The sequence below is a fragment of the Castanea sativa genome, chromosome 8 (genome assembly GCF_040712315.1).
Source record: "Castanea sativa cultivar Marrone di Chiusa Pesio chromosome 8, ASM4071231v1".
NCBI classification, from domain to species: domain Eukaryota; kingdom Viridiplantae; phylum Streptophyta; class Magnoliopsida; order Fagales; family Fagaceae; genus Castanea; species Castanea sativa.
The window spans coordinates 14286731-14307819 of NC_134020.1; the positions used below are offsets into that span (position 1 = coordinate 14286731).

The window sequence follows — 21089 nt, forward strand, 5'->3', positions numbered from 1 at the left end:
TTCTCAAGTGGTATATATATATATATATATATATATATATATATATATATATATATATATATGATGATGTATGCTTTATTCACCTACCTCTACATGTGTTGTTTCTTTTATTTTTTTTATACACATGTTTCTTTATTTTGTATGCAATCTCTTATTTGTGCTTCACACAAAGATGCCTTGATGTGTTTTGTTTAAAGTGTTTTAGAAATACTAGTCAAAGTCTACTTGTCATGTACTCTCTTCTTGCAAAGTTTTTCAAGAGTTTATGTTAGGATAGATTTTATTGTATTCAACAAGTGAGTATGAGTTGAGTGATTTATGACTTCTCTCATATGTTCATTTGTTTGTTGTGGTTTTGTCACGGATTTCCAAAATGAGAGATTGTTAGGACATATGTGGTTCACTTAATAAGAACATATGTCATTCTTTTATGTAATTGGCTAATCCTTTGACAAAACGCACTTTACTTGTAATTGGGTAGATCTAGGATGTTTTTGATACTTCAAGAAACAAGGTTTCAAGATCAGGTGTTAAAGCCATGCAAGTCTGTTCAAGAAACAAGTTGAGAAGTGCTCTTCATTAAAGCTCGATAGCTGCTCGACAGCATCTCGACACCTCTAGCTGTCGAGATTTAAGAAAAATAGTTTTTCAATACTGTTTTAATTCTAATCCATGGACATGTCTTTGGGCCTTCTTTTCTCATAACCCTAGACATATAAAACGATTATTTTTAAGGGCCGTCAAAGTAAACACAAGTTGCACAAGTATTGAGCAAAGTCTGTTCAAGCAATTTGTGACCAGAGACAAAGTTTGCCCTAGTTCATTTCTTTGTGAAGAAGCTGCTGTGTCTTTGCACCATAGGGCTTTATAACCAAGCATCTTCTCATTCTTCATTGTGAGGATGAACTAAAGACTTTTACAGCCAACATCTTTCTGAAGTTGGTGATTGAAGTCGTGTACTAGGATCCGTGCAATTGGTTAGTCACGTGCTGGGAGCCGTGCATTGAAAAGGAGAGATTGTCACTACAGAACAAGTCCAATTGGGTATTGGGGTAAGGGTTCAACTGTAGGTTGGTATAAGGTACTAGGATTTCTTTACTTGTAACCGCTTGTTGTGATAATAGTGGATTCTCAAGAGTGGTAATCTTAAAATCACCCAATGGGGTTTTTGCCTTGGAGGTTTTCCCCATTCCTAAACAAATCACCGTGTCAAATTTATTTTCTGCTGCATTTTAGTTTATTGGTGATTTGTTTGTGCTACCACGCGTTTGCATATTAACTTGGCTAATTAATTAATTAATCCATCACAAGGGGTCAATAAGTTTTTGGCCTATCAATGGTGACTGGATTGAAACACAGAGGAGCGGATTTAAAGAACTAAAGAGAGTCTTAGTCTCTTTCGAGCACTTTGAATATTGAAATAAAGCATGAGTTTATTTTAGACAAAGCTATAAGCAATTCAAATCAGGCGGGAATGAAAAAGTAAATTAGGCATTTCCCTTAATCTATACAAGTAGTAACGTGAATCTCTGTGGAGGAAAGACTTTTCAATTCCTTTAAAAGGTTCTAGCTTTCTTTTAAAAATTTTTGTGTTGGGTTGTAATGATTTTTTTCTGAAGGAATCTTTGCCTAAATATATTTTTTAAATTATCAATATATATTTTTTGCTTCAATTTCGGAGTTTGGTGGGCTTATAGACATGATCAACTATAGATTTTGATGCTCTAAAAAACACTTTTATGGTGACATGCTACATAATATTTAACGGTGCTACTACTTGGTTCTCTTTTAGAATAGCATTTTGTTATTGTCTATTGGCTTTTATTTCATATATAGTTGTTAGAGATAATTTTGTGATGCCATCTCTGATCGCCTATTATGATTAAGTTATATAATTTCTTGTATGTTTGCAAATAAATCTTTAATTTGATCGGATTGTCACACCATTCTTGAATATTTAAGAAAAAAATTAAAGCTCTCTATATTTTCTTTAAAGTGGTTTTTAAACAATTTTACTCCAGAGGAAATTTTCTTGACGATGGGGCTATGATTGTTATAGTTGTTATTGTCTTATTAAAGTTAGTGCTAAATTTGATATCTAAACTTCTTTACTCTTTAGATGAAGAAGTATTAAAACAAAGAACATGGAACTGACTACAACCATGATTCTCTACCAAATTGCCTCCAAGGATATTCTCATCATTTACTTTTTTTCCTCTTTGACAAGCTAATTACTTTTTTGTATCTTTGTTATACTACTTTATTTTGTTTGGATTCAATTTTGTTGTGTTACATTTGCAGAGTATTATTTATTCTATGAAGTATCTAAATGAAAGTTTGAATCATTATATAGACAAACGGAAAGAAAATTAGAAAGTCTAGATTAGAGTATCAAGGATATGGGATGCAATCAACTCAAAAAATAATGAAATTATTAGTTTAGATATGATTTTAATTGATGAGCAAGCTTGTTTTTCTTTTATAGCTTTTAATATTGTTTGATCATTATATAACTTATGTACTCTATCTATATAAAACTGATGCACTTTACTTACAGAATAATGTCTATAATCTCAAGTATGGATGGGAATTCTTCAGGAGGTTCAATCTTTATCTATTAAGGAAGTAATTGCATTTATGTTTGATTAAAGTAGATAATGCGGAAACTTATTGTTAGTTGTATTGTGATAATTGGTAGCTATTGGCATTGTACTAGGAATTGATGCAAAGTTTAGGATGTTTTGGTAGATATTTGGCAAATTCTTAAAAAAGGACTTAGTAAATAATGAGAAATATTAAAACAGGTTGTGTTTGCTTGCATCATGTTAATAGAAAGTTGCAGGTTTATTCAAATGTTAATAAGTTGAATTGACCATCCCACACTATGAAATCAGAAGGCAATAAAATTTTATATATTAAATACAGGAGAGTATAGCTTATCGTCAACAAGTGGAACAAGAGTTCATATTGATTTGGAAATTCCTAAGACTGCTAATTTCAAAGATTAGTAAGTGCTTTGTTTTAGATTCACGCTTTTTATGTATTTCAGTATTTATAGTCTCTACAATCCTATGTCTAATATATTTATGTAATATAACGGGCTGGTGGAAAGTAACCAACCAATAGTACAACTGCCAAAACAATTTAAATCACAAGTGACAATTCAAGAAGAGATGAACATCAACAAAAGAACCATAAGTGAAATAATCAAAATTATGTGCGACTCTGATAATGAGGAAAGAAGAAAGAAAACCTTGAACAATCACACTGTGTCCTTAACATTGCTTTATGTACTATAGACCTACTTTTACAAAATTTAACTATAAAATTGTGAATTTATTGTTATTCATTAATTAAATGGAAAATCTAAGTGGAAAAGAATTTGTTTTCCAAATACAACTAAATGACTATAATCTCAAGTATGGATGGGAATTCTTCACTGTGAAGAAAGGTTTTGAATATTTTGAAAAAACTGACAAAGCAATTCAGCTTGATAAAACGACAAAAGTACTTATTCTTTAATATAGCAATATTACAAATTTGATTTATAACTTCTATATGTTGTAATACATTTCTCAACATGTTATATTGCCAGGCTTACATTAGTGATACTTCAAATGAATGAAACAGCAACTTATCAAGTGTTGTGCAACTCATACCAACATCTGTAATCAAGGAAAACAAAAGGACATATTCAGTAACTACTACGAAGCAACAAAGGAAGAAGATACAAAAAACACATTAAAGTTTTCTTTCAATTTATTTCAAATATTGATTAAGTAGTTCTTTAAATTTGTGTTTCATTCATTTAATGGATAATTGAGGATGCAAAGGATTTGATTCTTCATTTTAATTTATGATGTGGGATGAAAACACTCAAACCACCCAAACCGTCCGTGGACGGTCATCACCTCGGCAGCCGTCCAGAAGTTATCCTCAGGACGAGGGTAACGAACAAGGACGTCCAGAGGGTGATAGCGAAGCTACATCCCTCGTCCGTGGGGTGCGCACAGCTTACCCTGAAGAGGACTCGTCCACATGAAGATCCATGGACTAGGATTTTACACTTGGAATCAGCAGGTGCACTCGACGAAGGAAATTCAGGATGAGGGTACCACACTTGGGAGAATCTCCGAATATAATGTGACAATCCCTTATCCCACGCATAACGGTCATGTATCCGTTGTGAAATAGAAATGTAACTCCTGGACGGTTATGGCAGTTACGTTTGAGCCTCGAATCTAGGAGAGGTTCCCATTTCGATAACCGTCTATGAAGGCACTATATAAAGACTGATTCAGACAAGGCAAAGGTATGTTCAGTTTTTACTCAAGAAAAGTTGGAACTCAGATTACTTAGAGGGAAAAACTAACTTTACCATAGGAGGATTTTTGGCTGGCAGCCCCGGTCGCCTTGGATACGCTTTTCTTTCTTTTTCAGGCCGTAGAAAGAACCAGTAGTCCTTTCAAGTCCGAAGCATCCAACCTACTGATTTTCTTGGCATCATCAATTTAAACTTAAGTTTGATTTCTATTTTTCATTATATAATTTATTGTTTCATATCAAAGATAGGAAACTATGGAACTGGAATCCGAATGTACAATCAATGAAAAAAGGAAAAGGAATAGTTTATATCTTTATACACAATAGCTTTCCATGCATCACATGAGTTAGTGACTAGTTGCTCTAAGTTTCATGCTCTTACAAGAATTTAAAAAAAAAAAAAAAAAACTTGAGCTTCTTGGAAGTTATGCTAAAAAGGGTCAACTAGAATTGAGTGAAAATAGCATGTTGTTAAAGAAAGTGTTTAATGCTCTTAACTCATTGTCTATGTGCATCTCTAGTTCTCATTCTTCCAACCCTCGTCACTCTTCTCATGAGACACTCATTCGAAACAATTGTTCCATTTGGATGAGGAAGGGTTCCTATGGTTAAGCTTTTGCTCTTTTGGTCCTTGATCTAATTCTTTCTGAAAGTTCAATTAGTGTGTAAAACACCAATGAACGTTTAGACCTCCAAATACAAAATTACTAACTCAAGCTTATACACAAACAATATATGTGTGGAATGATGAATATAAGCTAAACCCAAATTGGTAAAACACTCTAAACCAAAATTAATCACAAACACAGCAATAATTAAAAGGTAAAGAGTAAGGGAAGAGAGATGCAAACACAAAAATAACACGGCAATGTGTTATCGAAGAGGAAACCGAAGAACTCGGCAAAAAACCTTTCTGCCGCCCTCCAAGCGGTCAATAATCCACTAGAGAATGAAGTTGGGATACATGAATAGCAGAAGACCCTCCAAGCCTAATCTAACTAGTGCACCTAAGACCTCCAAGCTTCTTGCTCCAACAGGGCTACGCCAAACCTTGTCTTCTCTAGCTTACCGGATCCCGCAATCACCCATTGCATCAACCAAAATGAATCAGTCCCTTCTAAATTGCTTTCTAAGTACCAAAATACCTCTTCACTAATATAGGTATGGTGAGATAAGGATTTGGCTAAATGTACCTCTCAAGGATATGACAATGGAGAGGGTAAGAGTAGAGAAATTTGGAGAATCAAAGGATGAAGATTGTTAATGAGTCAATCTTGTTTTTCTCTAAGGTTTCTCTCTCTAAATTCTCGCCAGAACCTCTCTACATTTCATGGGTATAAGGGTATTTATAGTAGGGTGTATGGGGAATGTGAAACGTCAGTTTTCATCCAAACAGGGCATTCTGGCAACCCGACCTCGCGATTGGAACGAGTCACGAGTTTGAGTTTGAGTCGCGAGCTAACTACTTGGCCAGACTAGAATTTTTGTCTTGTAGTGCTCCAGCTGTCATGACCCTTCAACTCCCCTGTATGCTCCACACATGTGTCACCTTTGGCGACTTGCCAATCGCGAGATCCAATCGCGAGGCTCTTCTTGAGTGCACACATATGAGGTTTCTTCACACTCTCTCACACACTACCCTCACATAATTCTCACCTAAACACAGAGTAACTAATTGCTAAATTACAAGCAAATTTAGGACGGAATAAAGCCAACACTTGATTGAATAAATTCAATCTTACAATCTCCCCCTTTAGCTATTCCTTAAAAAAACCCTAAAACAAACTCTAGACTTAACATGTGCGTTGGGAACAGTTGCCAAAACTCACTCACACCTAACTCTAGAAACTGTGAAGCTCTTGAACCATACAAACAAGTTTTTCCTGAAAACAATAACACAAGAAGATCATTGTAAGCAGAATTCTTTAAGTGCATATGGAGCAAACACAATGTGATCAAGTAGTAAAGATTAAAGCAATAAAGCATGACTTGACCAAACATGAACAATCACTATAAACGGAGATCACAATGAACATTCACACAAGGAATGAACATCCGGACATGTAAGCTAATAAGCTCAATGTAAAGTATCATTTGCATGTCCAACACTCAACCAATACAAAAACACAAGGAAGTTGCATCAAGGATATACAATCCAACAAGGGCACAAGAGTGAAGTACTAAAGAAAATGTATAACATTAACTAAAAGTACTAAGCTACAAAGCAAAGGTACAAATAAAATATAGTTTAAATAGCTAAACATAATCATGAACTATAAGCAAAGCAAAAACATAGTTAATATAACACAAAGCTCTTTCTCTCTTTCTCCCCCTATCATATCACTCCCTCTATCATGAATTATAGGAGCTATGATGAACTTGGAACATATATACCTATAACCTGAAACACTTGCACAAAACACATTAGACCCTCAAGGTAAAGCAAGTAATAAAAGGACAAGTATAATGTAACAAGTAAATTGCGATCAAGTAAACAAGATGTGAAACATGTGAGCAACTTGATCATACACCAAAATAGTCATATGGAAATGACTACAATGATCATATAGCAAAGTAAATGATCATCTGAACATGCAATCATTAAAGCACAAAGACATAAGGATATATGCATGTCCAACACAACCAATGCAAAACGCAAAAGGAATTGCATCAAGGATACAAGATCAACAAGGTTACAAGAACACACAACCAATGCAAAACACAAAAGGTATTTGCATTGAGGATACAAGATCCAACAAGGGTACAAGTGTGTTCCAACACAAACACGATGCAATGAGAGCAACAAAGCATAGATACTAAAAGTAACTCAAAGTACTATAAAGTAACGAGAAAACAAGCATAATATAAAACAAAGCAAAAACAAGGTTTTTTCATAAAAGTTGTGTCTTCTCCCCCTTGGTATATGCATCTCTCCTATGGCTTTCTCCTCCTACGAATGTGCATGAGGTAAAATTTCTCCCCCTAAGAATGTGCATATGAGTCATATAAAAATGACAAAACACATTGGTATACTCTTTAGTATACTCTCCCCCTTTTTGTCACAAATAGACAAGTGAATCAAGAGGAAGGAGGGAAAGAAAAGAAGATATGAACAAGGATAAGATGCATGAAGGGTGCAAGATGAATGAGAAAATGAAGCTCAAACAAAAGATAAAACATCTTAAGAAGATAATGCTACAAAGCATAAAGTAAACATGACATGCTAAGGATGATGGAACTTGATACAAACCTAAGCATGACATAGACACAGGAACATGTTATATGTGCTAAAATGTCTAAAAAGACTTAAATAGCATGAGTGAATGTAAAACATGTTAAGTGTTGGAGTGTGTGCAGCAAAGGTGCATCTAGTGTGCATGTGAGATGCATGACCAAAGCATGAAAAAGCACTCATGGGGCAAAGTGTATAAAACACACCAACAATGATCGAAACATGATAAACATGAATAATTATGGTGATCCCCAAAATTTGGCACTCATCGGAGTCCAAAACAACGAGAAAATGCCATTTGGGCATTTTATCAAACACATAAAGTGCACAAACTTTGAGGTTTCTCATGTTTCCTCATTAGGAACATGTTTGGTTCATTGGTTGTGTATTTAACACACCTTGCCCACATGTGCATTTTCCATGCTTTGGTCATGCATTGCACATAGCCACCTCTTGCACATACCTTTGCTACCCTTGTCATGCATTGGTCTATACCTTGTTGCCTCATCTTAGCATGTCATGTTTACCCTATATTTTGTAGCATTTTGTTTTTTCTTTTGTTTGAGCTACATTTTCTCATTCATGTTGTACCCTTCATGAATCATTATCCTTCTTCATACCTTCATCTCTTTCCCTTTTTACTCTTTAACCCTTTGTCTATTCGTGTCAAAAAGGGGGGAGAGTATACTCTAGAGTAGTATACCGAAGAGTTTTATCATTTCTATATGACTCTTGTGCATATTCTTAGGGGAGAAATTATATTTCTTGTGCACATTTGTAGGGGGAGAGTTTTTTCCCATAGGGCAGATACATATACCAAGGGGGAGAAGACATTATGTAAATAAGAAAACTTTTTTTTGTTTGCTTTTCTTTATGTCTATTTTCTTGTTGCTTTATAGTACTTTTAGTTTTTTTTTTGCATTTTCTTTAGTACACTTGTGCCATTGTTGGATCTTGTATCCTTGATGCAATTTCCTTAGTGTTTTTACATCGGTTGTGTGTTGGACATGCATACATCCTTATGCTATTGTGCTTCTTTGAATGTATATTCGGATGATCATTTGCTTAACTTTGTGATCATTGTAGTCATTTCTATATGAATATTTTGGTGTATGATCAAGTTGCTCTTATGTTTCACATCATGTTTACTTGATCGCAATTTACTTGTTACATTATACTTGTCCTTTCATTACTTGCTTTGCCTTGAGAGTTTAATGTGTTCTGTGCAAGTGTTTGGTTCTTTCATCACAACTTCTAGATTTAGGTGTGAGTGAGTTTCACCATTGTTCCCAAATTCACATTTAAGTCTAGAGTTTGTTTTAAGGTTTTGTCACAAAATAGCCAAAGGGGAAGATTGTAAGGTTGAATTTATTCAACCATGTATTGGCTTTATTCTGTGCCAAATTTTCTGGTAATTCAGCATTTAGAAACCCTGTTTTAAGGTGGGAATCATGTAAGAGTTATGTGTGAGAGAGTGTGAAGAATTCAAGTGTGTGTGCAATCAAGAAGTTTCTTGCGACTAGATCTCTTGAGTGGCTCGCGAGTGGTGACTCGCCAGAAATGCCACATGTGTGAAGCATGCAGGAAGCTAAAGGGTCATGATAGTTGGAGCACTACAAGACAAAATGTGCAGTTTGGCCAGGCAGTTATTTCGCGACTAAAACTCCCGACTAGTCTTAGTTGAGAGTCAAGTCGCCAGAACACCCTATTTTGCAGAAAAATGACTTTTCACATTCCATCTTATATCCTACTATAAATATCCTTAAACTCACAAAATGTAGGTGTGGTTATTGAGAGAAAAACTTTAAGAGAGGTTTCTACAATACACCCACCTCATTAGAGAGAGTGCTACTCATTCTTAGAGGAAAAATCTATGTAGTCTCTTCTCCTTCCCTCTTCCATTGTTATACCTATTGAGAGTGTAGAGAGTGTTTTGGAGCTTAAGAAGCTTTGGGGATTCGCCAAAAGAAGCTGGTGAGGCTTAGTAGATGCAATTGGGTGTATTGCGAGATTCGGAAAGCTAGAGAAGACTTGACTCTGAGAAGTCCATTGGTAGCAGGAGCTTGGAGGGCTCAAGTACATTGGGTAGACTAGGCTTAGAGGGTCTTTTGTTATTCGTGTACTCCAACTTTATTCTCTAATGGATCATTTTACCTCTTGGAGGGCGGCGGAGAGGTTTTTCGCCGAGTTCTTTGGTTTCCTCTTTGATAACACGTGGTGGTGTTATCCTTGTGTTTACATCTCTCTTCCCTTACTCATTAACCTTTAATTGCTGCTGTGTTTGTGATTAATTATGTGTTAAAGTAGTTTGTCAATTTGAGTATTGCCTATAGTTCATATTCCGCACATATATTGTTTGAATATAAGCTTGCTTTGGTTATTTTGAAAATGAGGGTCTAAACATTCACTAGTGTTTTACACACTAATTGAGCTTTCAAAAACTATATTCCCTTTAATTAGAACTTTAATCTCATTAAAAACTTCTAATTAAAATAAATCAAGGATTTTTAATCATACAACAATTCCAATCTCATTAGAATGTTTCTTAAAAGATAAGTCCTAAACAATTTAGGACTAAGAGTTCTATTTAACTAATATCCCTTAATCTCATTAGCCCTCTTAGTTAGATAATGATTAATAAATGTCCTTAACTTTTAAGGACTATAAAATTAATCACTTTATATAGAATTATGTGTAATCTAATCACACACAGCCTTGCTTTTTATCAAAGTTTTAACACTTAGTCAAAAGTAAGTGAAAATTCAAAATTCAGTACCTTTGATCAGTCGAAGCTTTTTCTCGATCGATCGAAGAAGTGAAGAAATTGATCTCAAAGTCACTACCTCATTCGATCAATTCTCGATTCTTGTTCGATCAATCGAAAATATCATTCGATTGATCAAAATGAAATCGATCAAGACTCGTAAAATTTGATTTTTTTTTTAGAATTTTATGGTAACCGTTTTTTACGTTTTTATTATTTTCCATCAAAAACACCTTTTGATTTTATAAATGAAGATTTCTAGATCAAACATTAAGGTTTTCAAGATCCAGATCAAGAACCCTAATATGCTAGAAACCCTTGAAAATAAAATCCTAATCTCATTAGGAATAAATTAATTTCAAGATTTTAACTAGTAAACAAAATACTTTAATTCTAGCATTAACATAAACTGTTTGTATGATATCATGGGAAGTATTAGTACATTGCACGTAGATGTCATCCTTAAAAAGTAATACCCATCAGATATTGTTTATACACTATTTCAATAAATCCGCTTGCAAGATTTGTAGATGGTGTCCAACTCTAATAAAAACACCAAAAAACACAAAGTACAAGACAAAAGCTACAACCATGGCCTCAAGCAACAATTAATATATCTCATATATTAATCACGGCACATGGATTTAAAGTTTATTGAAAAAAAAACATTATGCAGAAAAAACACTGCAAAATTTCGAAACACCAAGAAAAAAGTTTTCTTTAATTCTAAAACTCAATCACATGTTATACAAGCATGATATTGAAGTTTACTCTGATATCAATTGTTGGAAAAACTGGTTTTGCATCTCATACAAAACACGCAGTGGAAATAACACAAGGATCTACTTTATTCATAAGAGATAACATGTAACCTTGAAATCTAGAACAAAGAACAGAAAGCGTACCTTGATGCAGTGAAATTCAAAAACAAGACTTGAGTACCTTCAATCTTCATCACAATTGCACACGGTGCCCAAGATGAGTGCTCTCTCAACCAGTTCTTAAGAATGTTGATTTTCCAAAAGAAAAGTGTATTCAAAAGATACTGCATAGAAAAATTGTTTTCTCTTCTTTTAATCATATGTACATCTTAACTGCCTTGACAAAAACTTTATTTAATAACTCTTATTAAATAGAATAACTAATTATCTAATTGGGTTATCCTTTTGGGCTTAAGTGTGTAGGTTGGGATGGGACCAAGGGGACTAACAAGGCTCTAGCTCCAATGTGCTTTAGACTTATATGTCAACTCTTGACAAGCTCAAAATTACCATTAATTATATAATAAATATCACCATGGAAATATAATTGGACTCTAGCTCTTATTAATAAATTATATCTCATGACTCTAATATGAGATCATTTGACTCTTCCATGAAATATCCATAGTGAATAAAGTCATAATAAACTGTCACTTTGTAACAACTATTTTATTCCTTTAGTCCCTGGTTTAATCTTTTAGTTATTCATATTTATGAAATATAATTTCAATAAATATAAACTTTAGTAACTCTTTACTAAAGTGGCTAACCTTGAATAATCAGTTACCACTAAATTTATCTCAAGTGGATATTTCGAGTCTCTATGAAAGAGATTATGAATTCCATCTTGAGAATATGCGTTCCCTCAATACTACGTGTGGTTACTCAACATATTGAGGATTTGACCATTAAATTAGATCTCACTCCTGCTATATCAAAGTAACCTACATTTCATGATCGGAGTCACTATCCTCTCAAGATTGAGAGTCTATGAAATTAGAAGTCGTGAGATTTATTATTCAAGTGACAATTGTTAATTGAATAATTAATCTCACAGCAGTCTAATTCAATATGTCTTACACACTTCAAACACATCAACTAGAAGTCCCCACTTTCATAATCAAGACAAACCATCTTAGTTGATATGTATAGTCTTCGCAAATGAAACGCTCCATTTCATCACCGACTACGAACTACATTTTGAGTTTACAATGAACTTGTGATTTATATCTTGTGTAATTAAATCACAAAAATCACATACAATGCATCTCAAGGATTATGATCATGTCCAGTTAGTTCATTTACAAATAGTCTCATAGAATTGAAAATTTTAATTATTCATAACATGACAATAAATTAGATTTTATGGCACAAACCATAACAATTAATTGAAAATATAATTATTTTTTATTTTTATCATTATTGTTATAAGTCAAATGAGCTAGAATGTTGAGAAAAAAAGGAGAAAAAAATTATTAAAATAAAAGAACAATAAGAGATAGTAAATGTTGATGACAATAAAGAAAATTTTAATGAAGAAATAAATTTTCAAAATGATGAATATAATGATAATTGACTTAGATAAAGTTGATTAGACAAGATGATGAATGTGGTGAAAATAAATTTTTTTCATTTTTCATATATTATCTTTTTAATTTTAATAAATTTGAATGTGTCTGTTGTAATCACATGTTAATTTGATTTATTTTGTTTGTTTGTTTGTTAATTATAATTACATAATTAATAATTAAATTAGTTATTAGTAAAATATATTGTGAATTTATAATATATATACCCTTATATATGTATATTTATATATTTTTTTAAAAATAGATTTTATTAAGTGTTATTATAATATACTATACAGAAAAATTTAAAATCGATTCACAGTTCATGTTTAGAAAATTATGCCTATCACTATGTTATAGTTGACCACAAAAATTGAAAATAAATTCTGATGGATTTGGACCTACCCCGCTTGAACATTTTCTCCTTAATAAATGCTTTGAGATTTCCCATTCAACTTAAATTCTATAAAAACCTTTCCCAACTCCATCGTTAAAGATATCAACATTGAGTATTTTCAGAATGAGTAAACTATTGTTACAATATTTTTCCAACAAATTCTAAGTGACAAGTCGCTATGGACTGTTATGGATGAATAAAAAAGTAATTTAAGTTGTAGATTTAAATTAGAACCAATAATGATTTACCACTTATAATTTGTTTTAAAAAAATTGTGAAAATGTTGTGAGTATAACAGTTCTCTTTCGGAATAAAATTATTAAATATTTTCCCAACTTTTTTGTAGAGTGTTTCAACTTTTGACATCCACTTTTGATGATGCTCTTTATTATTAGTTCAAAACACCAATTGATTTTTGATGTAGGAAGAAGTTAAATTTCAAATCTCTTATTTAATCATCAGAAAGTAATTTAAATTTAAAAGCAATCATTTTAAATTTTCTTTCAATATTTTTCCAGCAAATTCTAAATGACAAGTTGTTATGGACTATTATGGATGAACAACAAAGTTATTTAAGTTGTAGATTTAAATTAGAACCAATAATGATTTACCACTTATAATTTGTTTTAAAAAAATTGTGAAAAAATTGTGAGTATAACAGTTCTCTTTCGGAATAAAATTATTAAATATTTTTTCAACTTTTTTAGAGAGTTTCAACTTATGACATCCACTTTTGATGATGCTCTTTATTATTAATTCAAAACACCAATTGGTTTTGGTATAGGTAGAGATTAAATTTCAAATATCTTATTTAACCATCAGAAAGTAATTTAAATTTAAAATTAATCATTTTAAATTTTAGAAAGAAAAAAATCACTACCTAAATTTTGGGGAACAATTCTCAATTTGGCCATGTCATGTAATAAATCAAAGGTTATGCAGAAGTTAATTTGATTATAAATGACAAGATGTTACTAATTATTACTAGTAGGTAAATAAGTAATTTTAATAGTAGGCTTAAATTAAAAGAGATGTGCTAAGTCTACAATATTTTCACAACATTTTAGTAACAACTTGCTATCTAAACTTTGTTAGAAAATTTTTCTTTAAAAAAAATTACTATGAAATTGTTGTGAACTTAGCATTAATATATGCAAAAAAAAAAAAAAAAAAAAAAAACGGAAAGGAGTAAATTGGTGATTGTGCAAATCGGCGAGTAGGGTGTAGGGCGAAGTGAGACACAGACACAGACACAGACACTGCTCCCGTCCAAGAACTCTCAACTCTGATTCCTCCTTCCTTGTAAGTTCTATTCCTTCAATCAAATTCAAGACACACAAGCACCATAAAACAGATTCGTTCGTTCCTCGCTGTTTTCAAAAATTCCTTTGTTGAAATAAACCCATCTATCTTTTTTCTTTCTATCAATTTTTAGCTTCATTTTTGTTCTCCTTTCAACTCTTATACTATCCTTAAAAATAAATATATATATTTTGGTCTTCCTCAATTAAATAAGTTTGCTCTTTATGGCCTCCTTTTTTTTCTTTTTTCTTTTTTATTTTTTTATTTTTGCATATTCTTTTTTATTTATTATTATTAATTAAATCTATATGAAGGGGTATGATTTGTATTATTATTATTATTATTATTATTATTATTATGCAAGTTTTATGATGTCTTTGTATAACGCATTAGTTATGTTTTTGGGAAACAAATTAGAGGAAGGAAGCGTGGAATGTGGATTGGAATCATGCTATAATTGTGATAAGCTTAGGGAATGAAATTGATTCGATAATTGTGTGATCAATATTGTAAATTGGAATTTATAGATATGAATATTGATGGATTTGAGGAGAGATGAACGTGTTCATGGAAATGCAATTCATTTTGGTCATATTGAAATTGTTGAGACAAGGATTAGCAATTTGTTGTTTCACATAAATTTGAGGCGTGTGGAGAGCTAAGATCATTGCTTAGAGTTGTATAGCAATAAAGCTCATTTTGTTCATTTGCTAAAGAGTCTAATCAGGTTGCTAGGTTTAGATATGTGCATATACCCAGTACCAGTTCTTGTGGGTGGGATCATGTAATCCATAATGATTGCTCTTTATCATTTGGCCAATATGCCAATTCTTTTTTTATGAAGGTGGGATTTGGACTCAGGTCCCTTATTCAACAATAAGAGACTCTACTGGTATATCTAACCAGGACTGTTTCAATGGTTCCCAAGCAAGAGTAGTTTGTAATTTCCCTTTTTGTTCTTGCCTTTTATTGTACACCACGACCATTTGGTGGAATTTACAGTCCTTTCTTTTTATGTAAGTTGATGCAGGTTTGTTCGAATTGTTGTATCATCCTTGGATACTAGAAAGTATGTGTCATCTTTAGTGAGGTGTTGAATGATAAATTAATCCTTCAGGTACTCAGTGGTGGAATATTCAAAATGATGAAAGATTGTATTTCTTCGATGTTAGTTGGAAGGTTAATTCGGTTGGTCATATATTATCCTCTTTTGTGAACCTTATATTTGAACAGACTACAGATTGATGTTTTCTTTGGGGATAAAACGATAGTGATCCATTAATGTGATAATCTTATGAATATGGTGTTCTATGAAAATTGGAAGTCATTCTTATGTTTGTTGAAGATTGAATTACATTATGGGCATAGTCAAGTAAGCATGGAATAAAGTGACAAGAATGGATGTTGTGAAACCTTCTATGTAAAATTGTATTTGAACAGCTTTGTTCCTTGTGCATGGGACCAGATTTCATCTTTTGCCTTTATTTGATAATAGCTTGGACCTTGTGGAAAATATTCCTTGCCCTGTAGATGACGCTTATGTCATTTCTGCAGGAGCTTGAGTATGTCAGGGAGAAACCGTATGCCTCGTCATCCTGAAAATTTCCGTGGTTTACGTGATGTCCCTCGGTCTGTTATGAACCGTGGACCAGGACCGCTTCCCATTCACCCTGCTGCTTGGGAAGAGGAACTTGAAATGCAACATAGGGAAATGCAGAGGATAATTGCAGAGAACCGGCTTGTTATTGATGACAATACACATCTTCAAAGGGAATTAACAGCTGCAAAAGATGAGATTCACATATTGGGGCAGGTCATTCCCAAACTCCGGGCTGAGAAAGAGGTACAAACCAGGGAGTTAATCGAGAGAGGATTAAAGCTGGAAGCTGATCTCCGTGCTTCTGAGCCTTTGAGATCAGAGGTTATGCAGTTAAGAGCTGAAGTTCAGAACTTGAATGCATTAAGACAGGATTTGTCTACCCAAGTCCAAAGACTCACACAAGATGTTAATCGCGCACAAGCTGAGAATCAGCAACTAATTGCCATGTCAGCTGATATGGATGGGATGCGCAAGGAACTTATTGAGGCCAGGTTTGAAATAGAATTTCTGATATTAATACTTTTCCTGTCTAGTCCTTACCCTCTGTTTCAGCTCCCTTGTTATTCATTCTTATGAAGGGGACTGATAACAGATGCTAGGACCATTAAAAGATGTATTATCATATACGATGCCAAATGCTTTGCTTTTCAACATGGTTGAATTTATCATGCGACATATTTTTAGGAGGGCTTATGAGTATGAGAAAAAAGCCAAAGAGGAACAACTTGAAATGAAGCAATCAATGGAAAAAAACCTCATTTCTATGGCTCGTGAAATAGAGAAGCTAAAAATAGAGCAGCTAAATACAGAGAGGAGAGCACGAGAACTAGGTGAACTCTCTCTCTCTCTCTCTTATATTGTCATTAGCTTGTGAGAGTATTTAATGTGCTAAACTCTAGAAAGAAAATTGGTTTTAAGCTCTCATAATTTTGTATAGGTGGCGGGGGTTATGGAATGTTGAATGGAAGCCCTGAAATGAGATACCAAAGTGATGCGTTTGGCTATGGCTATGGCTATGGCAGTGGTTGGGGACATTACGATAAGCGTGACCCTCCTCGTCGATGATTTTTTCCCAAAGACATCTTGAGATGCTTATTTTGGGTTTGCATGTAATGGTCTTAGCTTCTTGGTGATTGGACATATAGAGGTCTTCTACGTGAGAGGAAGAAAACAATATTAGGCTCAAGTAGAATGATATCTTTCCACTCACTAGTTTAGATGGTCACTGCAGCCTTTTTGGTCTCAAGCAACATTTTTCTTTACCCACTGGAATTGAGTTGACATGATACTTATTATTATGATTGCAGATTTGTACACAAATTTATTTTTAGATATTGGTCCAAAAAAGCTTAAATTCGGATTATATAGCCTGGATGAATATTGTGTTATCTTATACCTCTAACATCAATTTTCTTCCAAAAATGAGAAAGGTGAAAGTCATTTTTTAGAAGCATGTTAATTTTTTTTCTAGTTAGTGGCAGATGTATACCTTATTCTGTGTAGATCGATTTAGGTTTATGTGAATGTCCAAAACACATCCATGGGGTTTTAGCCATGTATTTGTTGGATTTATCACTACATGTCTTGTTCATTCCTGCCCTTTGCCCCTTGTTAAAGTTACCACCTTGTGGCATTACTGCCTAGTCTTCTAGCATCTGTGCTGCTCAACAATTTGCAGAGGAAAAAAAAAAAAAAGAGCTGCATGGGTGGTTAAAGTCCAGGAGTTAGCCTCTCCCAAAAAAAAGTGGGGAGAGGAGGGGGGGTTAAGATTGTCTACCATAACCTCTCTCAAACTCCGTAAAAGTGAGAGCTTTGTGCTCTAATTATCTTCAATGATTTTCAATGAGAGTCAATAAGTTCTAAACTCTAGCGGCTGGGATTTTAGGCTTAAATGTGTGGATCATACCCCTGCATAACTGGAGAAAATGGGCTTTTTCTCTTTTTCTTTTTTTCTTTTTTTTCTTTTTTTATTTATTTATAATATTTAGCACAATGTCCTTGTTTTGAAACCATTATGCACTGTGTCCTTGTCTTGAAACTCGATATTTAGAAAACCAAGTTCTAAGTAAGTTTCAATCATCTGATGGGTGCTCCAGCGTGGCAAAAACTTACCTAAAACTTGATTTTTTTTTTTTTTTTTTTTTAAATCAAGTTCTATGGGAATTTGTAAAAATAACACATATTTTGGTGAAACTTGTTGATGGATAATTTTTGTTGTACAAATTCCTTCTAAGAATTCTAAAGAATTTTGGATTTCTACTCTCTGTCATTGTTAAATTCAGAATTAACTCCGTATAGAGTTTAACCTTTGACGCAAATCCTAGCTAGAAATACCCAATCCAAACAAACAATTAGAGAATTTGACATATTACACTGATAAAGTATTTTTAATTCTTTACTTCTGTTTGCTTTCCAAAAAACATGAAGTCTTTACTTTTGTTTGGTTTCAAATTGATAAAAGATTGTAGATAAATGAAATGACCAAAGAGAACATAAGAAAAGTTCTTTGTATATGCATGAAAAATAAGCATGAATACGTTAATCAATTTGTTAATTGCAAAAGAGAGGGGAGAAAAAAAGCTAGTGGGACCAGTGACGTGGCCGCTAATGCGGCTTAACTTGAACGTAACAACAATAAATGTTATGTTTCAATTTTTAGATATATATATATATATATTACTCTCTCTCTCTCTCTCTCTTATTTATGTTTCCCTAATTTTTGTCCCATAAATTCAAGTGACCTTTAATTCAAACGTTTTTCAACAGTATGATTCTCCTTCTCCCCGATCAAGCAGTTATGAAAACCCTTCAACTGCCACCCTATTATAACTTTTTTTAACATAAATTCAATTGACCTTTAATTCAAACTTCCTTCAACTCTCTCTCTCTCTCTCTCTCTCTCTCAAGCAATTAGGAAGACTGTTCAATTGCCACCCTATTATAATTTTTTAAAATCTACTTATTTGTTGCTTATGCAATTGTTCTTCCCCACTTATGCAAATTTGGAAAGTCCCTCTTAAGTGAGTTCTTTTTTTCTTTTCTTTTTTTATCCCCAATATTCTTTCGGGTTTCTCAGTTAATTTTGTTGGTGATGTACCATCGAAGATCTCAGGTAGCAACAAAATTGATTCCCATAAACCAACAAAAATACTCTCAAAGCCGTGGTGAAGAATACAATAAAAGATTTGCAGTGGGATCTGGCTATTATAGTTTATATAAGTTTCACTCTTTTGGAGCTCATGATTGGAAACAAAATGCAGTTGCAGAAGCAATAACAGAGTTGACATTGATACTTATGAGTTACGTCTGAGTAAGCTTCATTGCAGTTGTTGTTTCCACTGCTACAAATTTTTCTTACAATGCTACTTTAATTCCACCAAAGAAATGTACTTTTCCTTATGTGTTACATTGAAATGTCATTGTTGGTAATTTTTTAAGAATCTTCTTGCTAGAATTTTCGCTGAAGTGATAGTTTTCCCTAAATCATTATCACTAAGAAATTTAAAGGTTTTGGCATATGTCAATATCCAATGACCATTAAAAATCTCTAACAAGAAGTGGTTCATTTTATACTAAATCTATGTATGCTACTTATCACAAGATAATAAGGTGGGTGATAGAAGAAGAAAATAAATTTAGGAGAAGGCAAAAAGGTTCAATCGGTAATCTATGACATGCCCAATAAGTGTTATACACTTGGATATCCAATACCAACGTTCATTTCTCTTTCAATTTTATCACTATTGATCAAATTGAATTCTTTTTATGGCAAATATGATGAGCATTGACACTTCGAGAATTGTTGCACTATAGGTATTGTAGAAAAAATTTGTTCCTCATGGAATAGAAGTAGAGAATCACCTTACATATTAGGATTTGTGATATTTTAGTTTATTTGGTACCTAATTTATTCCTTTCTTTTTTTCTAGTTAGGTATGGCCTATCCGAGGTAGCATGTGATTGTGAAGCTGAAGTTTGCTAAATTTGTAGATAATTTATTTCTTTCATTTTTTTTCTCTTTGATTTATAAAATTTTGAGATAAGATTTTTGTGTTTTCAATATTAAGGAGAGAAAACTTGTATTTTTATGAGATGTTATTTATTGATTTTTAAACTTTTGAATCATGGTTTTGATGGGCTTTGGGTTTGGGTCCTAAAAGTGTTTGTATACATTTTTTTCTGTCTGATATAAGGGTGATAAAATTTGGATATATATATATATATATATATATTTGATTTATAAAATTTTGAGATAAGATTTTTGTGTTTTCAATATTAAGGAGAGAAAACTTGTATTTTTATGAGATGTTATTTATTGATTTTTAAACTTTTGAATCATGGTTTTGATGGGCTTTGGGTTTGGGTCCTAAAAGTGTTTGTATACATTTTTTTCTGTCTGATATAAGGGTGATAAAATTTGGATATATATATATATATATATATATATATATATATATATTTCTTTTAGGTTTTGAATCATAGTTTTGCAGGGGTTTGGTTTGGGAAACTTTTTCACATTTTTGTGTTTTCTTAATTATAAAATTTTGAGATACGTTTTTATATATTTTAGGTATTAAAAATAACCTTTTTTTTTCCTCCAAAAATATGGATTTATTGTAATTTAGGTCCTGAAAGTAGTTGTTTCATTTTTTTTCTTTGGCTTTTCCATTTTTTATATACGTTTTCAATGCTTTTGATATTAGATAGAGAAAGTTTGGGTATTAAGAAAATTTGTCAATTTTCTAACATAACTTATGTATAAACTTATGTCAATAAATACTGATGATGCTCGAAAATCAATAGGTTGAATACTCCAAACTCTAATGATGGTTGAATGACTTGGAAAATAAGAAAGGGGTTATCACAGGTGACCGGGGTGAATCGGCTATAGACTTTCTGACGGTTAAGTCAGTTTTCTCTCTAGGACTAAAGTATAGTAAGTGGGTGAATAGTAAAACATACCTTAGGTTTGTGAGATTCAGTCATTTTTATGGAGAGTTTGGAGTGGGTCTACTTGTTAGGTGCCACTAACATCATGGGAGATGTGTGGACTTAGTGGGGAGGTAGCGAATTTCAGGAGATTCATCCCATGTTCTAAGATGAGGGATCGTGGTCTAACCATTTGTGATCAGTGGAGAACAC

The 21089-nt window shown here is 32.9% G+C and overlaps 1 protein-coding gene across 1 annotated transcript in view; it reads left to right on the forward strand.

Annotated features, from left to right (window-relative positions):
* The window catches only part of LOC142606737 (protein FLX-like 3), a 55852-nt gene extending 38542 nt beyond the window's left edge, over positions 1–17310 (forward strand). The window contains exons 2-5 of the mRNA XM_075778073.1: positions 14282–14347; positions 15902–16438; positions 16632–16777; positions 16885–17310. Coding sequence (XP_075634188.1) covers positions 15912–16438; positions 16632–16777; positions 16885–17012 — 801 coding nt within the window. The 5' untranslated portion in view covers positions 14282–14347; positions 15902–15911 and the 3' untranslated portion in view covers positions 17013–17310. The remainder of the gene's footprint in view (positions 1–14281; positions 14348–15901; positions 16439–16631; positions 16778–16884) is intronic.
* Positions 17311–21089: the final 3779 nt, after the last annotated feature.